The sequence below is a fragment of the Hibiscus syriacus genome, unplaced genomic scaffold, assembly GCF_006381635.1.
Source record: "Hibiscus syriacus cultivar Baekdansim isolate YM2019G1 unplaced genomic scaffold, ASM638163v2 tig00111000_pilon, whole genome shotgun sequence".
NCBI classification, from domain to species: Eukaryota; Viridiplantae; Streptophyta; class Magnoliopsida; order Malvales; family Malvaceae; genus Hibiscus; species Hibiscus syriacus.
Window position 1 is genome coordinate 1,383,341 of NW_024062947.1, and position 27,523 is coordinate 1,410,863.

Below are 27,523 nucleotides of genomic sequence, written 5' to 3' on the forward strand. Positions count from 1 at the left end.
TTTCATAGGCTTCTTGAAGTTGACAATCTTCTAGGTTTTGACCTTCTCTTTTGGCCACCTTGTCTTTTGAACTTATTAAATTTGAACCCTAAGGTAGACCCTAATTTAACTAGATTAGCCTTAAAAGAAAGATTATTAGAAGAATTCAACTTATTCTTAAGATGGTTGGCTTCTTCTATCTTCATGTGACTAACTAGCTCCTCAAGTGTGAGCACCCTCTTTTTGTGTTTCAGAAAGTTGCGGTAGTCAAACCATGACTTAGACAGTTTCTCAATAATGTCATTTGTTTGCAGTACTTCATACATCTTCATGTCATCGGCTAGGATGTCAGAGATCATTTCTCGTAATTATAGACCTGATCCATGATCGTCTTATCATTGGACATCTATAATTTGAGTTATTCGTTGACCACATATTTCTTTATACTGATATCATCAGCTCTATACTTCTTTTTCAGCGTGTCTCATATTTTCTCTGCACTTCTCTTCTTGAGAAATATGTCAAATAGTTTATATGACTTAAGCGAAAGCCATAAACAATCTTGTTGTTATTCGTGTACTTGTAGATGGACACCTGAGCATGAATAGAAATAGTTGTAGGCTGAAGGATTTCACTTGTAGGGGTGGGAGTGACATTACCCCCAACAACTTTAAATGAAATATCTAAGGAGGATGGAGTCGATGGTGATTGAGGCAACTACTTGCCCAATACATAGTCAAGATCATATTGCTCAAAAATATGATTATCTATTGGGACCACCTCCGATAATTGGTCTCATTGAGTACGTCGAGCTTTAACAAGTTAAAAATAAGCTTTGAGGTAAGGTTTAACATTTTGCAGCATATGAAATCGTTTCTAAATTGTTGGTAAAATTAATTCAAGATCAAACTGTTAGCACTAAATGGATAATAATAAAAAATAAAGGGTATATAAAGAAACTATGTTATGGTATAAATCAGTGGAAATAATTTCACCTCGATGTGTATAATTGAAACAGTAGGTGGTTGTCCCCTAAGGTCAAAACGATAGCTCCAAATAATCGTACACACAAATATCTTAGTGGACAATGGTAGAATTGCTCTTCTCACTGAATGAATAATATGATAGAATTTTTTTGAGATAATTTAGTAAAAAGAAAATTTTGTTGCTTGAGATGAATAAGAATTCTAAAAACCCTCTCTATTTATAGGCTTTACTCTAAGGTTAAAAACATAAAATAGAATGAGTAATAAATACTAATATAATTTCTGAAATTGACAATGGATTAATTTCTATAATTAGTTTGATGTAGCTGGTTGAATCTAGCCTCAAAACTATCCAGATTCATTATAAAAATAGTAGTTAAGACAATTTTTTATATCAACAGTCAAACGACTAAAATTGGGCCTCGTTAATTAGATGTTAAAAACGAAATTTAATTTGTTGTCTTCTGCAAGGGTTGAATCTAGCCTCAAAGACTGTCTAGATTCATCTAATGAAAAAACCACTAGTCAACCTTTCAAATGACAACTAATTAATTCTGATTTTATTCTAATTAACGGATATATTACAGACTAATGAACATATATAATTTATTTTGAATTTTTTCTAAAATGATAGAACATGTATGGACGTGTCGAAGACATGTATTTCCACGACCATGACAACAAATCAAACTAAACCGAACTGATCAGGTCAGATGGCAACGATGACGACACGTGCGTGTGAGAGAGTTGTCTAACCACATTGAATAAAATAGAGTAATGAAGATTCTTTAAGTACCCTTCCGAAGGAATTTATCCTCCCAATGTGGGATTTTACCAACATAAGAATCACAATATTCCATCACCGACAAGCGACAACTAACACAATAAAACGCTACCAGAATTTGAAAAATCCCAAAACTCTGGTTGAATATTCAAGGATCCCCGAAGAAGAATTCAAAGAGTTTTGGAGGAGTTTTTTATCTAAATTTTTTAAATGAATAAACCGTTATTGGCCTTATATAGACAACTCAAGGATTAGGCCCAAATCCACGAAAAATTTCACTTTTTTATCTAGTAGAGAATATTTACGGTTTCCGTCTATCTCTTTTTCTTATAAAAGTTCAGTTTAACCCTCACTTTTTGTGAATGTCTATCATGATTAAATTACGATAAATTAAATAAATTTTTGATGTACTTTGTTGCTAAGACTTTAAAATCTATTTGAATTAAAATTTTACATAATACTATCAATAATATCTAATGTAAGTGGTTAAAAGTTCTTTGACACCTCATATATTTCTTAGATTATTGGTTCAATACCCATTATGAGTAAAATTCCTCCTTCCCTCGTATAAATTATTCAAAAAATATTCTATATAATTTTTACTTCTTATATCTATAAATACTTTGATTCAAATATTTCATGCTTTCTTTCTCTTTTTCTTGTTTTATTTTTACATTTCATGTTTTCTTGTTTTATTCCTTTTCTTTTATAGCATATACAATTTTAATTTAATATATAGCTTTAAGATTTATTTTTGTGATTGGTCGTATGATTCAATGATATCATACAAATTTATACTATACATAAAAAATAAATCTAATTCATACATAGATTCATACAGATAAGTAATTATCAATGTTATTAAAACCGGACCGGACCGGCCGGTTCGACCGGTTGAACCGTGAACCGGTGGCCTGTCCGGTTAACTTCCAAAACCGGATTAGCACAGAATCGGTAAAGAACCTGAAGAAAACCGGGAAAACTTGGGTGAACCGACTGAAAACCGGGAAAACCGGGGTAAACCGGATGAAAACTGGCAAAACCGGTTTGAACCGCCGGTTCACTTTTTTCTTTAAAATAAAAATTAAACCAAACAACATCGTTTGTTCAACGAGCCGAGTCAAATTCGAGTATTGCTGAGCTCAACTCGAACTCGAAAACTTTAAAAGTAAACTTAACTCGACTCAAAAACTCACGAGCTAAAAATTATCAAATCGAAATATACTATTAAAACTTGAAATCGAAAAGGCTCGAACTCAAAAAAAATTTAGAAGTTCGATTGAAGCCTAAAATTTGAGCTCAATTGAAGCCTAAAATTTGAGCTCAATTGAAGCGAAATAATAGTTCGCTTTGTGCTCACCAAAAGGCTCTATGATTTTGAATGTCAAATTACCTCTATTATTTATAGAAGTAAGTTTGGATGCTCTTCTATGTTTCTTAGCCATGTGGGATTATTTTGTTCTCATATTTTTACTCTTTAAACTTTTGGGATACTCTTCTATGTTTCTTAGCCATGTGAGATTGTTTTTTTTAAACAATTAAACCAAATGACATCATTTGTTATGATTTTTTTAAACCCTAATTTTATTTTTTGATTATAGTTATATAATTATATTTATTATTTAATATGTTTACCTTAAATGATTTGAATCATTTTGTTTCACTTGATTTTATGGTTTTTCATTTATACATGTTATGACTTGTGATATTTTTACCTTTTAATATTGCAAACTTAAAAAAATGTTACATATATTAATATTGTTTTTAATATTATGTAAAATTAAAAAAATATTATTTTATATAAATCCGGTTCAACCGCGGTTGAACCCGGTTGAACCAGTGAACCAGTACCTTCACCGGTTTAATGTCCGGTCCAGTTTTGAAAACATTGGTAATTATATTATAAATAAATCTCAAACTTTTCTCTCTAACTTATAATTAAAAAGGGAGCTTGGGTCAGGCCATGGAGGCTTTACAACTTTCAATTTTGGGCCCGATGGATCCTTCAAAACAAAGGCCGAAACAAAAGAAATTTTTATACACAAATACTAAAGCATAGCTTGGGTTTGTTCTTCATTACCAGTGGACCAAAAAGCTCAATAATCTCCGATTCTGTTGAAAGGGTGAGAAATTAGATAACAAAACATTTACAAGAAGGAAGCCTCTGTTATCTTCCCTCTTCGTTTATAAACTACTGTTTCTGTTGACGTTACTCTGAAATAAATGTCAGCTTCCCCTTCAATACGTTGCTGTAAGCTTCTCTTTTCTTCTCCCAACCCCAAACTTCTCATTTTCTTCTTCACTATCTTTGGCCTTTCCCTGGGTTTTTGGTTGTTGATTTAACTTTATTTAACTAATCAAGAAAAGGGTTTCCTCGTTTCTTCGAGATGATTATAGCTTTTAATATTTTGTTTGTCAAAACTCGACGTACGAGATTCTCACAAGTTTCTTCTTAATTCTGGTTTCAGGGGCTGATTGTAATTCCATTAATCATCTGTATTTGCCTCCCAGGATTTGGCCACCAATGCTTTCGTACCAATGGAGAGCTGATTTTGTGAAACTCAACCTCTGCTCAGGCCTTAGTTCGCTTTCTTCTTTGGAGGTATGCATCATCTGCCTTTGCGTTTTACTACCCTTGTACTCCATATTAGCTATTTGGGTAGTTCTGCTGTGCGATGTCAGGTTAATTTACTGCAGATTTCAATCTAAAATGTTATCTTGTACAATCTAAAAAGTTGGTCATAATTAGGTTACAATAAAGAATTTTACGTTCGTTTATTCTAAAAGTTAAACAATTAGTAATGATTTTGGTTATAACTAAAATGGATTGATAGTAACTTTTTAGGTTACGACTGGAATAGTTATGTAATTATATGTTTTTACGGTATTTTCTGTTTCAAATTAAAATGTTACCATTTTATTTTAAAAAGTTAATGCTTTAGTAAGCTTTTCGGTTATAACCAATCTTAGTCTTTTTTTAGTCTTATATTAATCGGTTGTGTTTTAGACTCGTCCGGCTACTGGACATAATGTTGATGTTCTATATGTTAAATAATGTTGTTTCTGCTCGCTAGCATGTCGAAATGATGCTTCGGTCCATGACCTAGTGAATGGTTGATTGAAACTTAAACCAGCTTGTAAAATGTTCCTTGTTAAATACATCAATAGATTATAAATTTAACTTTTGTGCTTCATAGTTCTTATTTTGTTTCAGTTTTCTTTGGTTGTGTTTATCATTCATCAATTTTCGTATTTAAATATAATCATTTGGAATAATCGAATTATAATTGTTTCAGAACTGTCTAGTTCTGACCCTTGGCGTGTTTATTAGAAGCCAGCAGTTTAGTAATTTTGGATGAAATATGAGATTCTCGAGTCTCTTTGTGATTAACTGTTAGTTTTAGAATACTTCTAATAAGTATACATATTTCGGAATTGTTACATTCCGCCTCAGCGTAGCAGTGGTGAACTCAGACTCCAGTCAAAGCCTGTAGTGCCTTCAAGAAAATTTTATCAACCATGTGCGTTGGTAGTTAGGTGTGATCACCCTCAAAATGCAGATTTGCCTCGCTATTATTCGAAGAAAGAGAAGAAGCCCTTCCCTGTACCCATAGTGGAGCTGAGGCGAGCTGCTAGAGAGAGGTTCAAGAAGAGCAGAGGCCAGCCTAAAAAACCGGCTCCACCTCCGAAGAATGGCTTAATCGTTAAAAGCCTAGTACCCCTTGCCTGTGATTTGCTTAATGCAAGGATTACATTAATTAACAATCTCAAGAAACTCTTGAAGGTGGTGAAAGTTCATGCATGCGGGTATGTTTCTCTCCCTCTACCGTACTTGTGAACATCCTTATTCACAAAATCATGGTGTTTTAACCATAGTGACTAGGTATTTAAGATTTTAGTAATGACCCCCGTTATGTTTATCATGTATTTAGACTTGATTTGTCTGTAATCATAATCGGAGCTCGTTAGCTTTTTATAAAATTAATTTTCCGCATTGAATGTGTATAGATAGTATGCTGTAGTGATATCTTAATCTCTCATGTTTGCAGTTTTTGTAATGAAATTCATGTTGGTCCTGTCGGGCATCCATTCAAGTCATGTAGGGGTCACCGTGCTTCCATCCGTAAGGGCCTTCATCAATGGACATATGCAACTGTTGATGATGTACTCTTGCCAGTCGATGCCTACCATCTATATGATCGCCTTGGAAAGCGCATACGTCACGATGAGAGATTCTCCATTCCTCGGATTCCTGCTGTCGTTGAGCTCTGCATCCAAGCTGGTGTTGATGTTCCTGAATTTCCAACAAAGAGGAGAAGAAAGCCAATCATTTGGATTGGTAAAAGCGAATTTGTTGATGCCGATGAAAGCGAACTGCCAGATCCTGTCCCCGAAGTTCCCTTGAAACCATTATTAACTGAAATACCCGATTCGGAGATAGTAGCTCTTTGCGATGAAGAGGAAATAATCCAGCTTGCTGAGGAAACACTCAAAGCATGGGAACAGATGAGGAGAGGAGCTAAGAAGTTAATGAGAATGTATCCTGTGAGGGTTTGTGGATATTGCCCGGAGGTGCACGTTGGTCCCTCGGGGCACAAAGCACAGAACTGCGGTGCCCACAAGCACCAGCAACGAAATGGGCAACATGGTTGGCAATCAGCAGTGCTGGATGACTTGATACCTCCAAGATATGTGTGGCATTTGCCTGATGCGAAAGGACCGCCATTGCGGCGGGAGCTCAGGTCTTTCTATGGGCAAGCCCCAGCTGTGGTGGAAATTTGTGTGCAGGCCGGTGCTGCTGTGCCTGATCAAAATAAACCAACCATGAGGTTAGATATAGGGATCCCCACCAGTCTCAAAGAAGCTGAAATGGTAGTTTGATTCTTTGACGATCTTCGCTGCTTATTTCGTATTCTTCTTGTATTGTAAATTATAATTGAATATTTATGTTGACTGAGTTTTTCACCAACGAAACATGGTTTTCATGCACATGAGTTCTCACTTTTCATTGTTTATGAGCAGAAATATCTTTGTAGAGCTTGCTTATACCATGCAAAGCACTAATTATTCTACAAAATTGCCAATCATCTTTCATTTTACCAACAATGGATCCCCTGCAGAAGTTTAGAGAAAATTAAGAACATCGAGTAAGGCTACATTGAAACCATCACTTTTATTGAATCAAAGAACCTGAAGGTCGATTATTGAGCTTGAAAAACTAGGTAAGCTGAAATCAGTGCCAAAAATTCATAAATGTTGTTCAAATTTTAAGCCAAACTAAGGATTGGAACTACTTTTATTGACAATATGTTGAAAACATTTTGATGTTTCGATATAACAAATTAAGTTAAATGAATTTTAAGATTTTACAAACGATTTTCTAAGTATATTTGATATAATTATTCGAATATAAAAAATTACTCCAAGTCTTTCAAAGTTCATTTTAATCCTTACTAAAGTGTAAAAATATGTTTTAATCTTTTAAGCAAATTTACAAAATATTTCGAGCCTTAATCGAGCCAAAAATCATTTCTTAATTAAAATCAAACCAAAATGGGCAGATTCCCCCTGAATGGTTTGGCTCCGTGAAATAACAGAATGCTCGGAGGGAACCGATTCCCCCCAGGGGGTACCGATTCCCTCCTTTGTAACGGTCGAAATATTTGAATTTTACACTGCAAGAATTGATTCCCTATGAGGGGGTACTGATTCCCCTCCACGCTCCAAGTAGTTTTATTAATTATTTTCACACTTAAACGGCTCTATTGACTCTACTAATCATCCTCAACGTTCAGAATCAATTGAAGGAGTATTTAAACAAGCTTAGAAGTCATTGATCAACAACAGGAAACAACAATCAACAAGAATCAAGAGAGAATCAAAGAGAAAGCATCAAACCTCAAGTTTGAGCACTTTCAAGCCTATTTCATTCAATATTCATTTTTTCTTTCAAGAACACTAATTGTGCTCAATTGTATTATTCTTAAGTGTTGTTTCTTTGTTATAGAATTGTGCAAACACATTTGCCTTGTGAGGTTTTTCATTAAGTTTGCAAATTTGTAATCTTCTCTTTGAGAAAGACTGTTCTCAAGAATTGGGGTATATTCTTGATGGAGTTGTAAGGTTATCTCTTTGGCCTCAAAAGAAAGAACAAATTAGTGAATTTGTTGGAAAATCCTTAGTGTGGATAGCTAAGGTAGTGGACGTGGACTTTGTTTGAGAAAGTCGAATCACTATAAATCGATGTGCAATTACTTTCAATTTTCTGTAAAAGCTTCCACCAAATTTTTAATTGCCAATTCACCCCCTCTTGGCCAATTTCATCGATCGATTAACTCAACAATTGGTATCAGAGCTTGACTCATTTGAAGGTTTAATAGCCTATTGAGTAGATCCGGAAGAGTTACATCAATAATAAGTCATCAATGGCCTCCACTTCAAACTCCGACTTCGGTCTTGATTTATTGCCCGTTAACAAGCCTCCTTTCTTCAATGGAGCTAATTATGCTTATTGGAAGAAGAGGATGATGTATTTCATTCAAGCAAGTGACATGGGAGCATGGAATATTATAAAGACGGATACATCAAACCTTCAACTCATCCAAGATTATGGAGTTGAGGAGAAACAAGAATGTTCCAGCTCAACTCCAAAGCCATCCATATTATCTTTTGTGCTCTTGGACCGGATGAATACGGGAAAGTTTCATCTTGTACAATCGCCAAGGAGATATGGGACAAACTACAAGACACTCATGAAGGCACCGACGAGGTAAAACAATCTAAAATTAGTCTTCTAACTCATAGCTATGAAAATTTCAGGATGAAACTGGATAAAGACATCAAAGCTATAACGGATAGATTTTCCACGATTGTCAATGGTCTCAAATCATATGGAGAGATCATTCCAAATGAAAAGCTTGTGAGTAAGTTGGTTTACTCATGTCCAAAATCGTGGCAATCAAAGAAGATGACAATCATCGAGGCTAAGAACTTAAAGTCCTTAACTCTTGAAGAACTAATCGGTTCACTCCTCACTCATGAAATGATGCTTCAAGATGAGGTAGAGCTCGATAAGATTGATGAGACACCAAAGGAGAAGGAGAAGAAGAAGAACGTTGGAGTTGCTCTTAAATCCACAAAAGATGAGAGTGATTCGGATGAAGATGACGATGATGAGGAAATGATCTTATTTGCCAAATGGTTCAGAAAATTAATGAGGCCCAACTGAGGAAGAAAATTCAAACAAAATAAAGGCTTCAAAATTGAACCAAAGGAGAAGGACCCGATCATTTGCTACGAATGCAAAAAGCTGGGGCATGTCAAATACGATTACCCTCAATTGAATAAAAATGGTCAATCCAAGAAGAAGCACAAGGAGCATGTGGCTACATGGAGCGATGAAGAAGGCTCCGTTGAAGAGGAACAAGAAGTAGCAAACTTGTGCTTGATGACATTTGGGGAAGATTTTAAGGTAACCTCTAACTCATTCGATTCGGATGAATTATCTTATGATGAGTTATTAGAGGATTATAATGAGTTGGCTTAGATTATAAGACTTTTTTCAAATACAAAAATGATATTTCAAAATTAAAGAGTGAAAATTGTCTTATGTCCAAAACCAACAATGGTCTTGAAAGTAAAATCAAAAATTTGCAAATCAAACTAGAAGAGTTTGAAACGAAAAATTTTGATTTGCAAAATTTACTTTCAAAGGTCAATGATGATCATCAAAAGAAAATTGATGATCTTAAAACTTATTTTGATGTTAGAACAAAACGTTTTGAAAATGGAGAAAATTCAAAATCTAACTTTGTTAGAAAAAGTTTTAAAAACTACAATCATAGAGGTCCCCAAAGAACCTCTAATTGAAAAATAGTTAGAAGTATATGGGTTCCTAAATAACTCATTACTACTAAAGATAAGGATATACTACACAAATGGATACCTAAGGGGACTAGGATTTTGGAAACTAATGAATATGGACCAAAAGAATTTGGGTACCAAAAATAAAAAATGAATCTATGTTTGTAGGAAAATGAGCATTGCTACAAGGCACTAGAAACAAATTCAAACTCATGGTACCTTGATAGTGGATGCTCAAGACACATGATTGAAGACAAAAGCCGGTTCATAAAGCTCAATTCCAAAAATGGAGGAGATGTGACTTTTGGTGATAACTCAAAAGGTCACATTGAAGGTATAGGCATTATAGGTAATACCTCGTCCATACAAATTAAGAATGTTTTATATGTGAATGGATTAAAGCATAATCTATTGAGTATTAGTCAATTGTACGATAAGGGATTCAATGTCATGTTTGATATTAATGGTTGTAAAGTCATTGACATTGCATCTAATCGGATTATGCTTGTTGGTCATAGAATAGGAAACATCTACGTGGTGCAATTAGATTCTATAAATATGACTAATTTATGCCTAGTTGCTAAAGATGAGCATGATAGTTGGTTATGACATAGGAGACTAGGACATGCTAGTATGAGTGTTTTGCAATGACTAATTCAAGGAGACTTAGTTAGAGGGTTGCCAAAGCTAAAATTTTATAATGATAAAATCTGTGATGCTTGTGCTAAAGGATAAAAGTGAGTTTCTCTTAAATCCATTAATGACGTATCCACTAGTAGAGTATTACAATTGATCCATTTAGATCTTTTTGGGCCATCTAGAACTACTAGCTTGGGTGGAAAACAATATGTATTTGTATTGGTAGATGACTATTCTAGATATACTTGGGTTCTATTCATAAGTACTAAAGATGAAGCATTAGAAAAATTCATCACGTTTTCAAAAGTAATCCAAAACGAAAAATGTTAATCTATAACTAGTGTTAGGAGTGATCATGGAACTGAATTTGAAAATATTAGATTTACTGAATTTTGTGATTCTAATGGTATTAGCCATAATTTTGCAGCACCTAGAACCCCTCAACAAAATGGAGTTGTTGAGAGGAAAAATCGAACTTTAGAAGAAATGGCTAGAACCATGCTTTGTGAAAACAATTTGCCAAAATATTTTTGGGCGGGAGCCACAAATATCGCTTGCTATGTTATTAATCGAGTAATGATTAGTCCTATTTTGAAGAAAACTCCATATGAACTTTTTAAAAATAAAAAGCCTAACATTAGCTATTTTCATCCTTTTGGATGTAAATGTTTTGTTTTAAACAACGATAAAGACAATCTTGACAAATTTGATGCTAAAAGTGATGAAGGAATTTTTATGGGTTATTCCTTAAATTCTAAAGCTTATCGAGTATTTAATTAAAGAACTTTAGTTGTAGAAGAGTCTATACATGGTGTTTTCGCTGATAATCCCCTTCCGAGGAAGGATTCTTGTGTGAATGATGATATAGTGTTGAAAACATTTTTGATATTTCGATATAACAAATTAAGTTAAATGAATTTTAAGATTTTACAAATGATTTGACAAATTTATATTCGATTCAATTAACCGAATATCAAACTATTACTCCAAGTTTTTCAAGATCAATTTTAATCCTTACTAAATGTGTAAAATTGTGATTTGTACTTAAACTATTTTTGAAACAATTTTCACAAAGTATTTTGAACCAAAAACAAGCCTTAAATCAATTATTCAAAGGTATGCACCGATGCATCAGTCCATGCATCGATGCATCGATGAATTAATTGAACATCGAATGCATTCCATACACCGATGCACTCTCCATGCATCGATGCACTCTGAATATTTTCAAAACATCGAATGCATTTGATGCATTGATGCACAAGCCATGCATCGATGCACCAGGCTATTTTTCAAACATCGAATGCATTTCAAGCATCGATGCACACTTGGTGCACCGATGCATCAAGTGTTCCAACGGTCAAAATATTTGAATTTTACACTGATGCACCGATGCATCCTCCATCATGCATCGATGCATGATACGCTCCACCCAGAAAAATTAATTGTTTTCACACTTAAACGGCTCTATTATCCCCACTAATTATCACCAACGTTCAGAATTGATTCAAGGGGTATTTAAACAAGTTCTGGAGCCATTGATCAACAACAAGAAACATCAAGCAACTAGAATCAAGAGAGAATCAAAGATAAAGCATCAAACCTCAAGTTTGAGCATTTCAAGCCTATTCTTCATTCAATATTCATTTTTCTTTCAAGAACACTTTTGTACTCAATTGTATTCATCTTTGAGTGTTCTTTTCTTTGTTCTAGAATTGTGCAAACAATCAACCTTGTAAGTATTTCCTTGTAAGTTTGCAAATTTGTATTGTTCTCTTTGGGAGAGAGTTTTCTCAAGAATTTGGGGTATAATTCTTGAGGGTTTGTAAGGTTACTCTTTGTCCTCAAAAGAAAGACAAATTAGTGAATTTGTGGAAAATCCTTAGTGTGGATAGCTAAGATAGTGGACGTAGACTTTGGTTGAGAAAGTCGAACCACTCTAAATCGCTGTGCAAATCTTTTCAATTTTCTGCAAAAGCTTCCACAGAAATTTTTATTGCCAATTCACCCCCTCTTGGCCGATTCCTTCAATCGATTAACTCAACAATTGGTATCAGAGCCTCAGTCATTTGAAGGTTTAATCGCCTCTTTAGTCAATTCGGGAAGAGTTACATCGATTACCAAGTCATCAATGGCCTCCACTTCAAATTACGACTCCGGTCTTGATTCGATGCCCGTCAACAAGCCTCCTTTCTTCAATGGAGCTAATTACGTCTATTGGAAGAATAGAATGATGTACTTCATTCAAGCAAGTGACATGGGAGCATGGAATGCCGTAGAAGAAGGATACATCAAGCCTATCACTCATCCAAGGTTGTGGAGTGAAGGAGAGACAAGAATGTTCCAGCTCAACTCCAAAGCCATCCATATTATTTTTTGTGCTCTTGGACCAGATGAATACGAAAGAGTTTCATCGTGTACAACCGCCAAAGAAATATGGGACAAGCTTCAAGTCACACATGAAGGTACAGATGAGGTAAAGAAATCAAAAATTAGTATTCTAACGCATAGCTATGAAAATTTTAGGATGAAACCAAATGAAGACATCAAAGCTATGACGGATAGATTTTCAACGATTGTCAATGGTCTCAAATCATATGGAGAGATCATCTCAAATGAAAATCTTGTGAGGAAGTTAGTCTACTCCCTCCCAAAATCATGGCAATCAAAGAAGACGGCAATCATCGAGTCTAAGGACCTATCGTCCTTAACTCTTGAAGAACTTATCGGTTCACTCCTCACTCATGAGATGATGCTTGAAGATGAGGTGGACCTTGATAAAGTTGAAGAGACACCAAAGGAAAAGGAGAAGAAGAAAAACATTGGAGTTGCTCTCAAATCCACAAAAGATGAGAGTGATTCTAATAATAATGATGATGACGAGGAAATGGCATTGTTTGCCAAACGGTTCTGAAAAATGATGAGACCTTACCGAGGAAGAAAATTCAAACGAAACGAAGGCCTCAAAAATGAACCAAAGGAGAATGACCCAATCATTTGCTATGAATGCAAAAAGCCAGGGCATGTCAAATATTGCCCACAATTGAAGAAAAAGGGTCAATCAAAGAATAAACACAAGGCTCATGTAGCTACATGGAGCGATGAAGAAAGTTCCGATGAAGAGGAACAAGAAGTAGCAAACTTGTGCTTGATGGCATTCGGGGAAGATTCTAAGGTAACATCTAACTCATCCGATTTTGATGATTTATCTTATGATGAGTTATTTGAGGAATACAATGGTTGGCTTCGATTATGAGAAACTGTTTTTAAAATATAAAAATGATGTTTCAAAATTGAAAAATGAAAACAAACTCATATCCAAAACCAACAATGATCTTGAAAGTAAAATCAAAGATTTGCAAATCAAACTAGAAGAATTTGAAAGAAAAATTTAGATTTGCAAAATTTACTTTCAAAGGTCAATGATGATCATCAAAAGAAAATTGATGATCTTAAAACTTTTTTGATAAAGTTGGAACAAAACATTTTGAAAAAGGTGGAAATTCAAAATCCAACTTTGTTAGAAAAGTTTTAGAAACTACAATCATAGAGGTCCCCAAGAACCTCTAATGGAAAAATCGTTAGAAGTATGTGGGTTCCTAAAGAACTCATTACTACTAAAGATAAAAATATCCTACACAAATGGATACCTAAGGGGACTAGGATTTTGGAAACTAATGATTATGGACCCAAAAGAATTTGGGTACCAAAAATCAAAAGTTAATCTATGTTTGTAGGGAAAGGAGCATTGCTACAAGGCACGTGAAACAAATTCAAATTCATGGTACCTTGATAGTGGATGCTCAAGACATATGACCGGAGACAAAAGCCGGTTCATAAAGCTTAACGGCAAAAATGGAGGAGAAGTGACTTTTGGAGATAATTCAAAAGGTCATATTGAAGGTATTGGTACTATAGGTAATACCTCTTCCATACAAATTAAAAATGTTTTGTATGTGAATGGATTAAAGCATAATCTTTTGAGTATTAGTCAATTGTGTGATAAAGGATTCAATGTCTTATTTGAAATTAATGGTTGTAAAATCATTGACATTGCATCTAATCGGATTATGCTTGTTGGTCATAGAATAGGAAACATTTACATGGTGCATTTAGATTCTATTGATATGACTAATTTATGCCTAGTTGCTAAGGATGAGCATGATAGTTGGTTATGGCATAGGAGACTAGGTCATGCTAGTATAAGTGTTTTGCAACAGTTAATTCAAGGAGACTTAGTAAGAGGGTTGCCTAAGCTTAAATTTGATAATGATAAAATCTGTGATGCTTGTGCTAAAGGAAAACAAAAACGAGTTTCTTTTAAATCTATTAATGATGTATCAACTAGTAGAGTATTACAATTGATCCATTTAGATCTTTTTGGGCCAACTAGAACTACTAGCTTGGGTGGAAAACAATATGCATTTGTCTTGGTAGATGACTATTCTAGATATACTTGGGTTCTATTCTTAAGTACTAAAGATGAAGCATTAGAACATTTCATCGCATTTTCAAAAATAATCCAAAATGAAAAAAGGTTACTCTATACTAGTGTTAGGAGTGATCATGGAACTGAATTTGAAAATCTTGGATTTATTGAGTTTTGTAATTCTAATGGTATTAGCCATAATTTTTCAGCACCTAGAACCCCTCAACAAAATGGAGTTGTTGAGAGGAAAAATCGAACTTTAGAAGAAATGGCTAGAACCATGCTTTGTGAAAATAATTTGCCAAAATATTTTTGGGCGGAAGCCACAAATACCGCTTGTTATGTTGTAAATCGAGTAATGATTAGGCCAATTTTAAAGAAAACTCCATATGAAATTTTCAAAAATAAAAAGCCTGACATTAGTTATTTTCATCCTTTTGGATGTAAATGTTTTGTTTTAAACAACAGTAAAGAAAACCTTGGCAAATTTTGATGCTAAAAGTGATGAAGGAATTTTTCTGGGTTATTCCTTAAATTCTAAAGCCTATCGTGTATTTAATAAAAGAACTTTAGTTGTAGAAGAGTCTATACATGTTGTTTTCGATGATAATCCCCTTCCGAGGAAGGATTCTTGTGTGAATGATGATGTAGGTGTTATAAATACAAATGACGTTAGACATGAAGTTGGAGAACCATCATCAAAGGAAGAAACGAAAAATGAGGAAACTCATGATCCTCTTGAGAATCCAACCATTGAAGAAAGGGAAGTATCTTATCCAAGAGAGTACAACTATGTCAAGGAAGGTGAAATTATAGGTGATCCATCAAAAGGGGTAACAACTCGATCTTCTCTTAGAAATATTTGTAATTATGTTGCATTTATCTCATGCATAGAGCCTAAGAATATTAAAGAAGCATTAAATGATGAACATTGGATTATGGCTATGCAAGAAGAGTTAAATCAATTTGAGAGAAGTAAAGTATGGACATTAGTTGAAAGGCCTAGTAATAAATCTACTGTAGGTACTAGATGGGTATTTAGGAATAAGCTTGATGAGAGTGGTAATATAGTGAGAAACAAGGCTAGACTTGTTGCTCAAGGGTATAGTCAAGAAGAGGGCATAGACTATGATGAAACATACGCTCCCGTAGCTAGGATGGAAGCAATTAGAATGTTATTAGCATTTGCATGTTTTCATGAATTTAAATTATATCAAATGGATGTTAAAAGTGCATTTTTAAATGGTTTATAAAAGAAGAAGTGTATGTGGAACAACCTCCAGGTTTTGAAGATTCAAAATTTCCAGATCATGTTCTTAAATTGAAAAAAGCTCTTTATGGTTTAAAACAAGCTCCTAGAGCTTGGTATAAAAGATTGTCAAAAATTTTAATTGAAAAAGGTTTTTCAAAAGGAAAGGTTGGCACTACATTGTTTTTAAAGCATAAAGGTAAAGATTTATTAGTAGTTCAAATTTATGTTGATGATATAATATTTGGTTCTACTAATGATGTTCTTTGCCAAGAATTTTCTAAGCTAATGCAAAGTGAGTTTGAGATGAGCATGATGGGGGAGCTCTCATTTTTCTTGGGACTCCAAATCAAGCAAAGAAAGATGGCATCTTCATTAATCAAGCTAAGTACGTCAAAGATATGCTCAAGAAGTTTGGACTGGAAAATGGGAAACCTCATGACACTCCAATGAGCTCTTTAACAAAGCTTGACTTAGATGAAGGAGGTAAATGTGTAGATGTTAAATTAATAAGTCAATGATTGGCTCTTTGCTTTATCTAACTGCAAGTAGACCGGACATTATGTTTAGTGTTTGCTTATGTGCTAGATTTCAATCATGTCCTAAGGAATCACATTTACTAGCTGTTAAGAGAATCTTTAGATACCTTAAGGACACTCCTAGTTTAGGACTTTGGTATCCTAGAGACTCTAGCTTTAGCTTGCATGCCTTTTCTGATGCGGATTATGGAGGAGCAAATTATATAGGAAAAGCACCTCCGGTACTGTCAATTCCTTGGAAATATGCTGATTTCTTGGTTTTCAAAGAAGCAAAATTGTGTTGCATTATCTACCACTGAAGCGGAATACATTTCAGCCGGTAGTTGTTGTGCACAAGTTTTATGGATGAAACAACAACTTTTTTATTATGGAATTGAAGTAGGTACCATTCCTATCAAGTGTGACAATACTAGTGCTATTTGTCTCACTAAAAATCCCATCCAACACTCTAGAACTAAGCACATTGAAATAAGACATCACTTCATTAGAGACCATGTCACTAAGGAAGATTTAGTTCTAGAATATGTTGATACTTTGCATCAATTAGCGGATATCTTTACAAAACCCTTAGACAAGGAAAGATTTGGACACTTAGGAGAGAATTAGGTTTAACTGACCTATCTTCACTTAGTGTTTAAAATAATTTTAGCACTTTTAAGAATAAATGAAAAATGCTTATAAATAATAATTTTTGATTGCATTCTTGCTATTAGTTAGGGGGAGTTTGTGATTCTTAGTGAAAAATAATTTTATGTTCAAATAAAGTTTAAAGATTAATTTGTTTGATTGAACATAATTAATTTTGATATATGAGTTGCCATTACCATTAGAGCCAAATTATTTAGCATTTTAAGTGTTTTAAAACGGATTTTTGACATTTTTGTGCTTCATGCACCGATGCATTTAACAATGCATCGATGCATCCTTGAATATGCATTGATGCATAAGACCATGCACCGATGCATCCGTCGGGTTTTAGGTTTAAAATCTTCATCTTCTTCATTTTTCTCAAAACCTAAAACACTAAACACACGGCCGTTCGTCCCCCTCTCCCTCAAATCTCTATTTTTGCTCAAAATCTCGAGAAAACATCAGATTCTTCAAGTTTTTCATCCTACAAACCTGCTACAATCATTAAATCGCACAAAACATCTCCATATTCCCCTCAATCCGAATTTTTTCAAGGTATTTTTACAAAAACTCTATTTTATTAATTTTTGAACTTAGAACTAGTTTAAATTAGTTATAGTTTAAAATAATTATCGGCATTGGTTATATGATGATTCTAAACTAGTTTCTACAACGAATTTCATCAAAACGCATAATTTTTCAAATTATTTGGAAATTTCGAATTAAAAAAATTATTATTATTATTTCGAAAGTTAATGATACTTTTGATTCAATTATGTTAGTTTTCATGAAAACTATGCGTATTATGATATTAATTTTAAATAGTTTTTCAAAACTTTGCCCATTAGGACTTTGTTAAAGAACCTTGAATTATTGAGGACTCATTTGAGTTTTGGGATTAATTGTTGTGCATACATGTGTTTTAAAATTGCAGGTGATATTCTGATACAGTTCAACCTAGCCTCACTTGGATGGATGGTGAAGTCAAGGTTGCACCTTTGATTGTTTCGATCTAGGAAAGCAACAAGGATCCTGCACAAACAAGAGCTAAAAAAATAGTTAAATGAAGTAATGAAATGGAAAGATAAATATGGCAGCGGAAAATATATATATAATGGTGATATGTTTAAAGGAAAATGAAGTATGGTAATGGAAGTAGAATGAAGGTGATGGAGATGAATATAAAAGTAGTATCTCAAAGAAGACTCAAAGAAGAACCAATGTTAAAGAACAAAGACCCAGACTTTATATTGCTTCTTTAAGGGATGGTAAACAAGGACTTGACCCACTATCTATAAGAGATAGGAACCAGAAGTATCAGGGTGACATAGATAGGGTGACGCCACAAGCATAAGCTTGATAAGTCGATAAAGTTCACTTAAGAACTAAGAGAGAAACTCTCACAAATATTTGATTAAACAAAGAGAATTGGTTCCTTACAAATGAAATGGAAAGCTATTTATAGGCCTAAGAGATGTCTAGGATGCACATACAAGATTTAATGATTGAACATTCATGGATGAGTGTTCATACTTTAAGTAGATACAAAGCATGGCTTAGGGAATGAATTTTGATGAATGGATGTTCATTTTTAATGGAATACATCCTTTGGCCGAATTCATCCCACCTTGTGTGAACTTGTTGATTTGTCTTCTATGGATGAATGTTCATGAATGTATCTTGGCTGAATTCTTCCCCTTGTTGAACATGACTATTTGGCTTCTTGTATGAATATGCATGAATGGATGAATTTAAAAGCCTTTGAATGAATCATTGAACCTCCTCAGAATGTTCTGATTCATTTAATATTCTTTTCTCCATGCATGTCTTCATTATTCCTCCCATGCATAAGTCCTTTGAAGGAGATGAATGGTTGCAAATCCCGTATTAATTTCCAGCATGCACTGTCTTCAGTAATTGGACATATCTCAAGCTCCCGATATCGATTGATGTGATTCAAAATGCATTGGAAAGCTACGAGATAGGGGATTAAATTAGAAGACTTCATCACCCAAAGATGCTTGGAACATGTTCAAAATGTAGATCAATCTGACAGACGTGAACTGTCCAACCAACACCTTCATTGCCTTTAGTCTTCTTAGCATCCAATGAACCTAGACAAAGTATGAAACAAATAATTAGATAGAATTGAGCTATGATAATTATAAATGCATTATTCCACCTATGTTAATAATGCAAATGAGCTAACTATGAAGGCATATGCATTGAATAAGTTTATAAAGATGTGAATTAATAAGTCATGCATGAATATCATATATTATACATAAAATGACAGCATATAATATTCAAGCAAAATTAAGAATAAGATAACATATTCACGTGACATGTAATGCATAAATGAGTAAATAAATAATAAAATAAGGTAGACTCCTTAGAATCAACAAGGTAGAATGTCCATGAAGTGATCATGTGTTGAAGAAGTTTGGTCCTTGGCATGATCACATCATTCCCCCCTTCTTTAGAGCGATTTGTCCTCAAATCGAGGCTTTTGTCATTGATTGATCCATTGGTGTAAGAAAGATGAATGAAGATCATTATGCCTATTAGGGTATGCATGATTTTCTTTGAATCCTTCAAGTAGGTAAGGCATGCCAACTTTAGTCTTTGTACCCTTCCACATTATGAATCTTGAATATTGGATAATGCTCGTTTCTTTCCTTGAATTGATGATCACAAGCAGAACACTTCCATGTAAATGATTCAATGTGATGCAAAATAGAAATAAGTTAGAATATGAAACATCATAACAATGTGATGAACGTACAAGATTCACTAAGGTTCATGAATGGAATTTGGTTCGTTGAAACTTCCCTTTCATAAGGTTCATTGAATATGAATATGAAGTGAATGTACTTCGAATGTCAAAGAGCACATGCTTTGGAATACCAAATGTTTCAACCTTTGGACTTCAATGGACAAATGTGATTCACCAATTTGCAATGATATGGCCTTTGGAATAACCTGCAAATCAAGAAAGAATAGGAAGAAAAGATTGATTAGTAGAAGTAAAACTTCCTTCTCCTCACATTCTTTTCTCATGCTCATGTTTGTTTGAATTCTCTCTTTAATCTCACTCTCATGTTTTACACACACTCATCTTCACTCTCAATGCTCTTACTCTCATTTTGATTACTCCAATGGCCTTCTCACGTAAAATCACACTCTCATTTTCAACTCCAAATGTCTTGGTTTTCTCACGATGTTCATCAATGTTTTCTTCAGTTGAGTTTTGGTCTTCATTCACTCGGCTACGAGATAATGGAGTCAAGATGAATTTTCTTTCATTGTGGTAGAATGAATACCGATTTGTCAATCCATCATGGACAGCTCGTTTGTCAAATTGCCAAGGTCGACCGAAAAGAAGATGGCTTGAATTTATGGAAGCAACATCACACAAGACTTCATCTTCATATCTCCCAATTGAAAAAGGCACAAGTACTTGCTCTATAACTTCTAACTCTTCATCTTCATTAAATCCTTGAAAAACATATGGACTGGGATGTTTGAACGTTGTAAGTCCCAACTTCTCTACCATATATGTGCTAGCAAGGTTTGCACAACTTCCACTATCAATGGCTACAAGACATACTTTGCCATCTTACCGTTTATATGGCAACGATGATGCATTCTCTCTTTGCTGAATGTTCTCCATTTCTTGGAAGAAGAAAGATCAAATACATTGTTAGTAAAATTTGAAATGTGAAATTAGGACCTTACCAAATTTCACACAACAAACCTCACGGTCACTCCAAAAAAATTGCGATGTCACTCCACTCAAGCACTCGTGTTTCACTCGGGAATATGTCTTTGGCTTTTGTAATTCCCTTCTGATCTCACACACTCGATTAGCCTTTTTCCACTCGTTCCTCTCTTGTAAAGTTCTTAAAAGAACTAACTCGAGACCTTTCAAGTGCTATGGACACTGGCTGAAAAATTTGTTAGTGTAGAGGAAAAAAAATAGAAAGGTAGAAAGATTAAATAATGAAGGGTGGTCTATAAAAGGAAGAAAAATAAAGAAAGGTTCACTTACTATGCAAAGATACTTACCACCTTCCTAGAAGAACATCAAAGGTCTTGAAGACTTCCTTAGGATCGGTTGAAATAATGATGTTGCTTGTCACCTTTGGCACTTCTTTGTATTTTGATTTCTTTGTTTCCTTTTTTAGTTTTTCTTCACTTGGAATCCCTTGTTGATGTTGGGATTAACTTACTGATTTTTTTTTTGGCACTTCTCTTTTTGATTTTCTTTTTATTGAATGGTAGGATGTTGTTTTTGCTTGTTCTTGTTGCAATCCACCTTAGCTCTGATACCATTTGATACAGTTCAACCTAGCCTCACTTGGATGGATGGTGAAGTCAAGGTTGCACCTTTGATTGTTTCGATCTAGGAAAGCAACAAGGATCCTGCACAAACAAGAAAGCTAAAAAAATAGTTAAATGGAAGTAATGAAATGGAAAGATAAATATGGCAGCGGAAAATATATATAAGTTGGTGATATGTTTAAGGAAATGATGAAGTATGGTAATGGAAGTAGAATGAAGGTGATGGAGATGAATATGAAAAGTAGTATCTCAAAGAAGACTCAAAGAAGAACCAATGTTAAAGAACAAAGACCCAGACTTTATATTGCTTCTTTAAGGGATGGTAAACAAGGACTTTGACCCACTATCTATAAAGAGATAGGAACCAGAAGTATCAGGGTGACATAGATAGGGGTGACGCCACAAGCATAAGCTTGATAAGTCGATAAAGTTCACTTAAGAACTAAAGAGAGAAACTCTCACAATATTTGATTAAACAAAGAGAATTGGTTCCTTACAAATGAATGGAAAGCTATTTATAGGCCTAAGAGATGTCTAGGATGCACATACAAGATTTAATGATTGAACATTCATGGATGAGTGTTCATACTTTAAGTAGATACAAAGCATGGCTTAGGTGAATGAATTTTGATGAATGGATGTTCATCTTTTAATGGAATACATCCTTTGGCCGAATTCATCCCACCTTGTGTGAACTTGTTGATTTGTCTTCTATGGATGAATGTTCATGAATGTATCTTGGCTGAAATTCTTCCCCTTGTGTGAACATGACTATTTGGCTTCTTGTATGAATATGCATGAATGGATGAATTTAAAAGCCTTTGAATGAATCATTGAACCTCCTCAGAAATGTTCTGATTCATTTTAATATTCTTTTCTCGTCCATGCATGTCTTCATTAATTCCTCCCATGCATAAGTCCTTTGAAGGAGATGAATGGTTGCAAATCCCGTATTAATTTCCAGCATGCACTGTCTTCAGTAATCTGGACATATCTCAAGCTCCCGATATCGGATTGATGTGATTCAAAATGCATTGGAAAGCTACGAGATAGGGGATTAAATGTTAAGAAGACTTCATCACCCAAAGATGCTTGGAACATGTTCAAAAATGTAGATCAATCTGACAGACGTGAACTGTCCAACCAACTCTTCAATTGCCTTTAGTCTTCTTAGCATCCAATGAACCTAGACAAAGTATGAAAACAAATAATTAGATAGGAATTGAGCTTTGATTATTATAAATGCATTATTCCACCTATGTTAATAATGCAAATGAGCTAACTATGAATGCATATGCATTGAATAAGTTATATAAAGATGTGAATTAATAAGTCATGCATGAATATCATATATTATACATATAAATGACAGCATATAATATTCAAGCAAAAATTAAGAATAAGATAAACATATTCACGTGACATGTAATGCATAAATGAGTAAATAAATAATAAAATAAGGTAAGACTCCCTTAGAATCAACAAGGTAGAATGTCCATGAAGTGATCATGTGTTGAAGAAGTTTGGTCCTTGGCATGATCACATCATATTCCTTTTCAAATTTTCCTTACCATGTCAAATCCTAAACGCCATAGGTCATCCTCTAGTCGGTCTCACCAAAACCGTCCTCCCGTTCCTCAACATCCTAATCCCGTTCCTCCTCAACCTAATCCTGATCCTCAAGCTCCTAATGGCTTATTGAGTGTTTGTTTCAATATGCCAGAGCGTCGTAGAAACGAACTTTATAATAGATACATTGAGTCTTTCCAATCCTATCGAATTCGGGAAGAACGTATTCCCTCGCTTCAAGCCATGAACAAAATTGAATTTGAATACCTCCCGACTCTTAGAAGGTGGAAGTTTGATAAACTCTTTTCTCTTCAACCCATCGTTTTTCATCAACTTGTCCGTATTTTTTATTCAAATGCGGTATGCATTCAAAATGAAACCCAATGTGGAACCATCGGTATTAGATCCTACCTTTTAGGACAATACATTGTGGTTGATTCCGCAACCATTGCTACTCATTTCGGATTAGATGATAATGGTGCTTTTGATGAAAAAGAGAATGTGAATTATCCCTATATCCCTCATGCGAGTGTCAGTTCTCTTCGAACTCATCACGACCGTTTTCTTCACTTCATTATTTTTTGGTGGTTTAGACCATCGGCTGGTCGTTACTCCACTCTTCGTAATAGGGATTTGTGGTGGATGTACTGCATTAAAAATAAAATCAAAATAAATCTTCCACAAATTATATTCAGCCAATTAGTAGACATCGTTAATATTGTCCCTTCCAAACATGTTGAAACCTTAGCCTACGGTTGTCTACTTAGTAACCTGCTTATCAAACTTGGTTTAAACGTTTCTCTCGACACTCCTATCCCTCTCCAAAATCAAATCAACCTCACATAATTGAAGAAAGCAGATTGGATTCAGGATGAGCGAACCGGTCTTTGGGTCTTTCGACCCAATAAGCCAACTCCGGGAGCTAGTTCTTCTCGAGCTGCTCCTAGTTCTTTTCGTGCTCCTCCTCCTCCTCCAGCTCCTGACGCTGATGATGATCCAGAGCTTCAAAGGCTTATGAGAGATATTGACGAGGAAGTACCAGCTCGGCAAGATGATCAAACGCCACCTTATTTCCGATCTTTTCTAGAGTCGTTTGATCTACGTTTTGCCTTCATTGAGTCTACGATTTCTGAGTTTCAGAGGGAGATGCGTAATCGTATGGATGCTCTGACTCTTGAAGTTCGAGCTCATTATCTTCCTCCTCCCGATCCTCCGATGGAGTAGACTTGCTTGTCATGTTTTCTTGTTTTTAAAACTTGGATTGATTTTGATTTTTGTGCTTTGTTTGGTACTTTGAACTTGATTAGTTGTTGGATGTTTGTTTGAGGATGCTTGAACTTATTATATATATTTGGTTTGACATTTTAACGCTTTCTGTTTATTAATTTTGCATCATTAGAAATTTATGACCAAATTATGCCATTTCACATTTTATTATGAATATTGTTTATGAGACTAATGGCTAATCTCTCTTTTGATTGTAATCTTAGCAGCTTATAATTATTAAATCAATTGGCTAATGTCTTTCAAAAACCTTGTTTAAATCATTTTATAGAGTCTTTTTGATTTAACAAAAAGGGGGAGAAAATTTAAGATGTGCTATAGTAAGGGGGAGTAAGTTTTTCAAAATCGATTTCAAAAATAATTTCTTAAACAAATCTTAAAATTACTTAAATGTTTTGTTATATCAAAAAGGGGGAGATTGTTGAAAACATTTTTGATATTTCGATATAACAAATTAAGTTAAATGAATTTTAAGATTTTACAAATGATTTGACAAATTTATATTCGATTCAATTAACCGAATATCAAACTATTACTCCAAGTTTTTCAAGATCAATTTTAATCCTTACTAAATGTGTAAAATTGTGATTTGTACTTAAACTATTTTTGAAACAATTTTCACAAAGTATTTTGAACCAAAAACAAGCCTTAAATCAATTATTCAAAGGTATGCACCGATGCATCAGTCCATGCATCAATGCATCGATGAATTAATTGAACATCGAATGCATTCCATGCACCGATGCACTCTCCATGCATCGATGCACTCTGAATATTTTCAAAACATCGAACGCATTTGATGTATCGATACACAAGCCATGCATCGATGCACCAGGCTATTTTTCAAACATCGAATGCATTTCATGCATCGATGCACACTTGGTACACCGATGCATCAAGTGTTCCAACGGTCAAATTATTTGAATTTTACGCTGATGCACCGATGCATCCTTCATCATGCATCGATGCATGATACGCTCCACCCAGAAAAATTAATTGTTTTCACACTTAAACGGCTCTATTATCCCCACTAATTATCACCAACGTTCAGAATTGATTCAAGGGGTATTTAAACAAGTTCTGGAGCCATTGATCAACAACAAGAAACATCAAGCAACTAGAATCAAGAGAGAATCAAAGATAAAGCATCAAACCTCAAGTTTGAGCATTTCAAGCCTATTCTTCATTCAATATTCATTTTGCTTTCAAGAACACTTTTGTACCCAATTGTATTCATCTTTGAGTGTTCTTTTCTTTGTTCTAGAATTGTGCAAACAATCAACCTTGTGAGGATTTCCTTGTAAGTTTGCAAATTTGTATTGTTTTCTTTGGGAGAGAGTTTTCTCAAGAATTTGGGGTATAATTCTTGAGGGTTTGTAAGGTTACTCTTTGTCCTCAAAAGAAAGACAAATTAGTGAATTTGTGGAAAATCCTTAGTGTGGATAGCTAAGGTAGTGGACGTAGACTTTGGTTGAGAAAGTCGAACCACTCTAAATCGATGTGTAAATCTTTTCAATTTTCTGCAAAAGCTTCCACAGAAATTTTTATTGTCAATTCACCCCCTCTTGGCCGATTCCTTCAATCGATTAACTCAACATATAGGTATTATAAACATAAATGATGTTGGAGATGACGTTGGAGAACCATCATCAAAGGAAGAAATGAAAGATGAGGAAACTCAAGATCCTCTTGAGAATCCAACCATAAAGAAAGGGAAGTCTCTTACCCAAGGGAATACAACTATGTCAAGGATGGTGAAATAATAGGTGATCCATCTAAAGGGGTAACAACTCGATCTTCTCTTAGAAATATTTGTAATTATGTTGCATTTATCTCATGCATAGAGCCTAAGAATATTAAAGAAGCATTAAATGATGAACATTGGATTATGACTATGCAAGAAGAGTTAAATCAATTTGAGAGAAGTAAAGTATGGACATTAGTTGAAAGGCCTAGTAATAAATATACTGTAGGTACTAGATGTGTATTTAGGAATAAGCTTGATGAAAGTAGTAATATAGTGAGAAATAAGGCTAGACTTGTTGCTCAAGGCTATACTCAAGAAGAAGGCATAGACTATGATGAAACATATGCTCCCGTAACTAGGATGGACGCAATTAGAATGTTATTAGCATTTGCATGTTTCAATGAATTTAAATTATATCAAATGGATGTTAAAAGTGCATTTTTAAATGGTTTTATAAAAGAAGAAGTGTATGTGAAACAACCTCCTGGTTTTGAAGATTCAAAATTTCCAGATCATGTTTTTAAATTGACAAAAGCTCTTTATGGTTTAAAACAAGCTCCTAGAGCTTGGTATGAAAGATTGTCAAACTTTTTAATTGAAAAAGGTTTTTCAAAAGGGAAGGTTGACACTACATTGTTTTTAAAGCATAAAGGTCAAGATTTATTAGTTGTTCAAATTTATGTTGATGATATAATATTTGGTTCTATTAATGATGTTCTTTGCCAAGAATTTTCTAAGCTAATGCAAAGTGAATTTGAGATGAGCATGATGGGGGAGCTCTCATATTTCTTGGGACTCCAAATCAAGCAAAGAAAAGATGGCATCTTCATCAATCAATCTAAATACGTCAAGGACATGCTCAAGAAGTTTGGATTGGAAAATGGGAAACCTCACGACACTCCAATGAGCTCATCAACAAAGCTTGACAAAGATGAAGATGAAGGAGGTAAATGTGTGGATGTTAAATTATATAGGTTAATGATTGGCTCTTTGCTTTATCTAACCGCAAGTAGACTGAACATTATGTTTAGTGTTTGCTTATGTGCTAGATTTCAATCATGTCCTAAGGAATCACATTTACTAGCTGTTAAGAGAATCTTTAGATACCTTAAGGAAACTCCTAGTTTAGGACTTTGGTATCCTAGAGATTCTAGCTTTAGCTTGCATGCCTTCTCTGATGCGGATTATGGAGGATGCAAATTAGATAGAAAAAGCACCTCTGGTACTTGCCAATTCCTTGAAAATATGTTGATTTCTTGGTTTTCAAAGAAACAAAATTGTGTTGCATTATCTACCACTAAAGCGGAATATATTTTAGCCGGTAGTTGTTGTGCACAAGTTTTATGGATGAAACAAAAACTTTTTGATTATGGAATTGAAGTAGGTACCATTCCTATCAAGTGTGACAATACTAGTGTTATTTATCTCACTAAAAATCCCATCCAACACTCTAGAACTAAGCATATTGAAATTAGACATCA

The 27,523-nt window shown here is 34.3% G+C and overlaps 1 protein-coding gene across 1 annotated transcript; it reads left to right on the forward strand.

The window, feature by feature from the left end:
• Positions 1-3,836: 3,836 nt before the first annotated feature.
• Positions 3,837-6,645, forward strand: LOC120149279 (APO protein 2, chloroplastic-like). The gene is made up of 4 exons (XM_039162122.1): positions 3,837-4,000; positions 4,218-4,351; positions 5,204-5,556; positions 5,799-6,645. Exons 1-4 carry the CDS (start codon positions 3,973-3,975, stop codon positions 6,628-6,630), a joined length of 1,347 nt encoding a protein of 448 aa, XP_039018053.1. The 5' UTR covers positions 3,837-3,972; the 3' UTR covers positions 6,631-6,645.
• Positions 6,646-27,523: the final 20,878 nt, after the last annotated feature.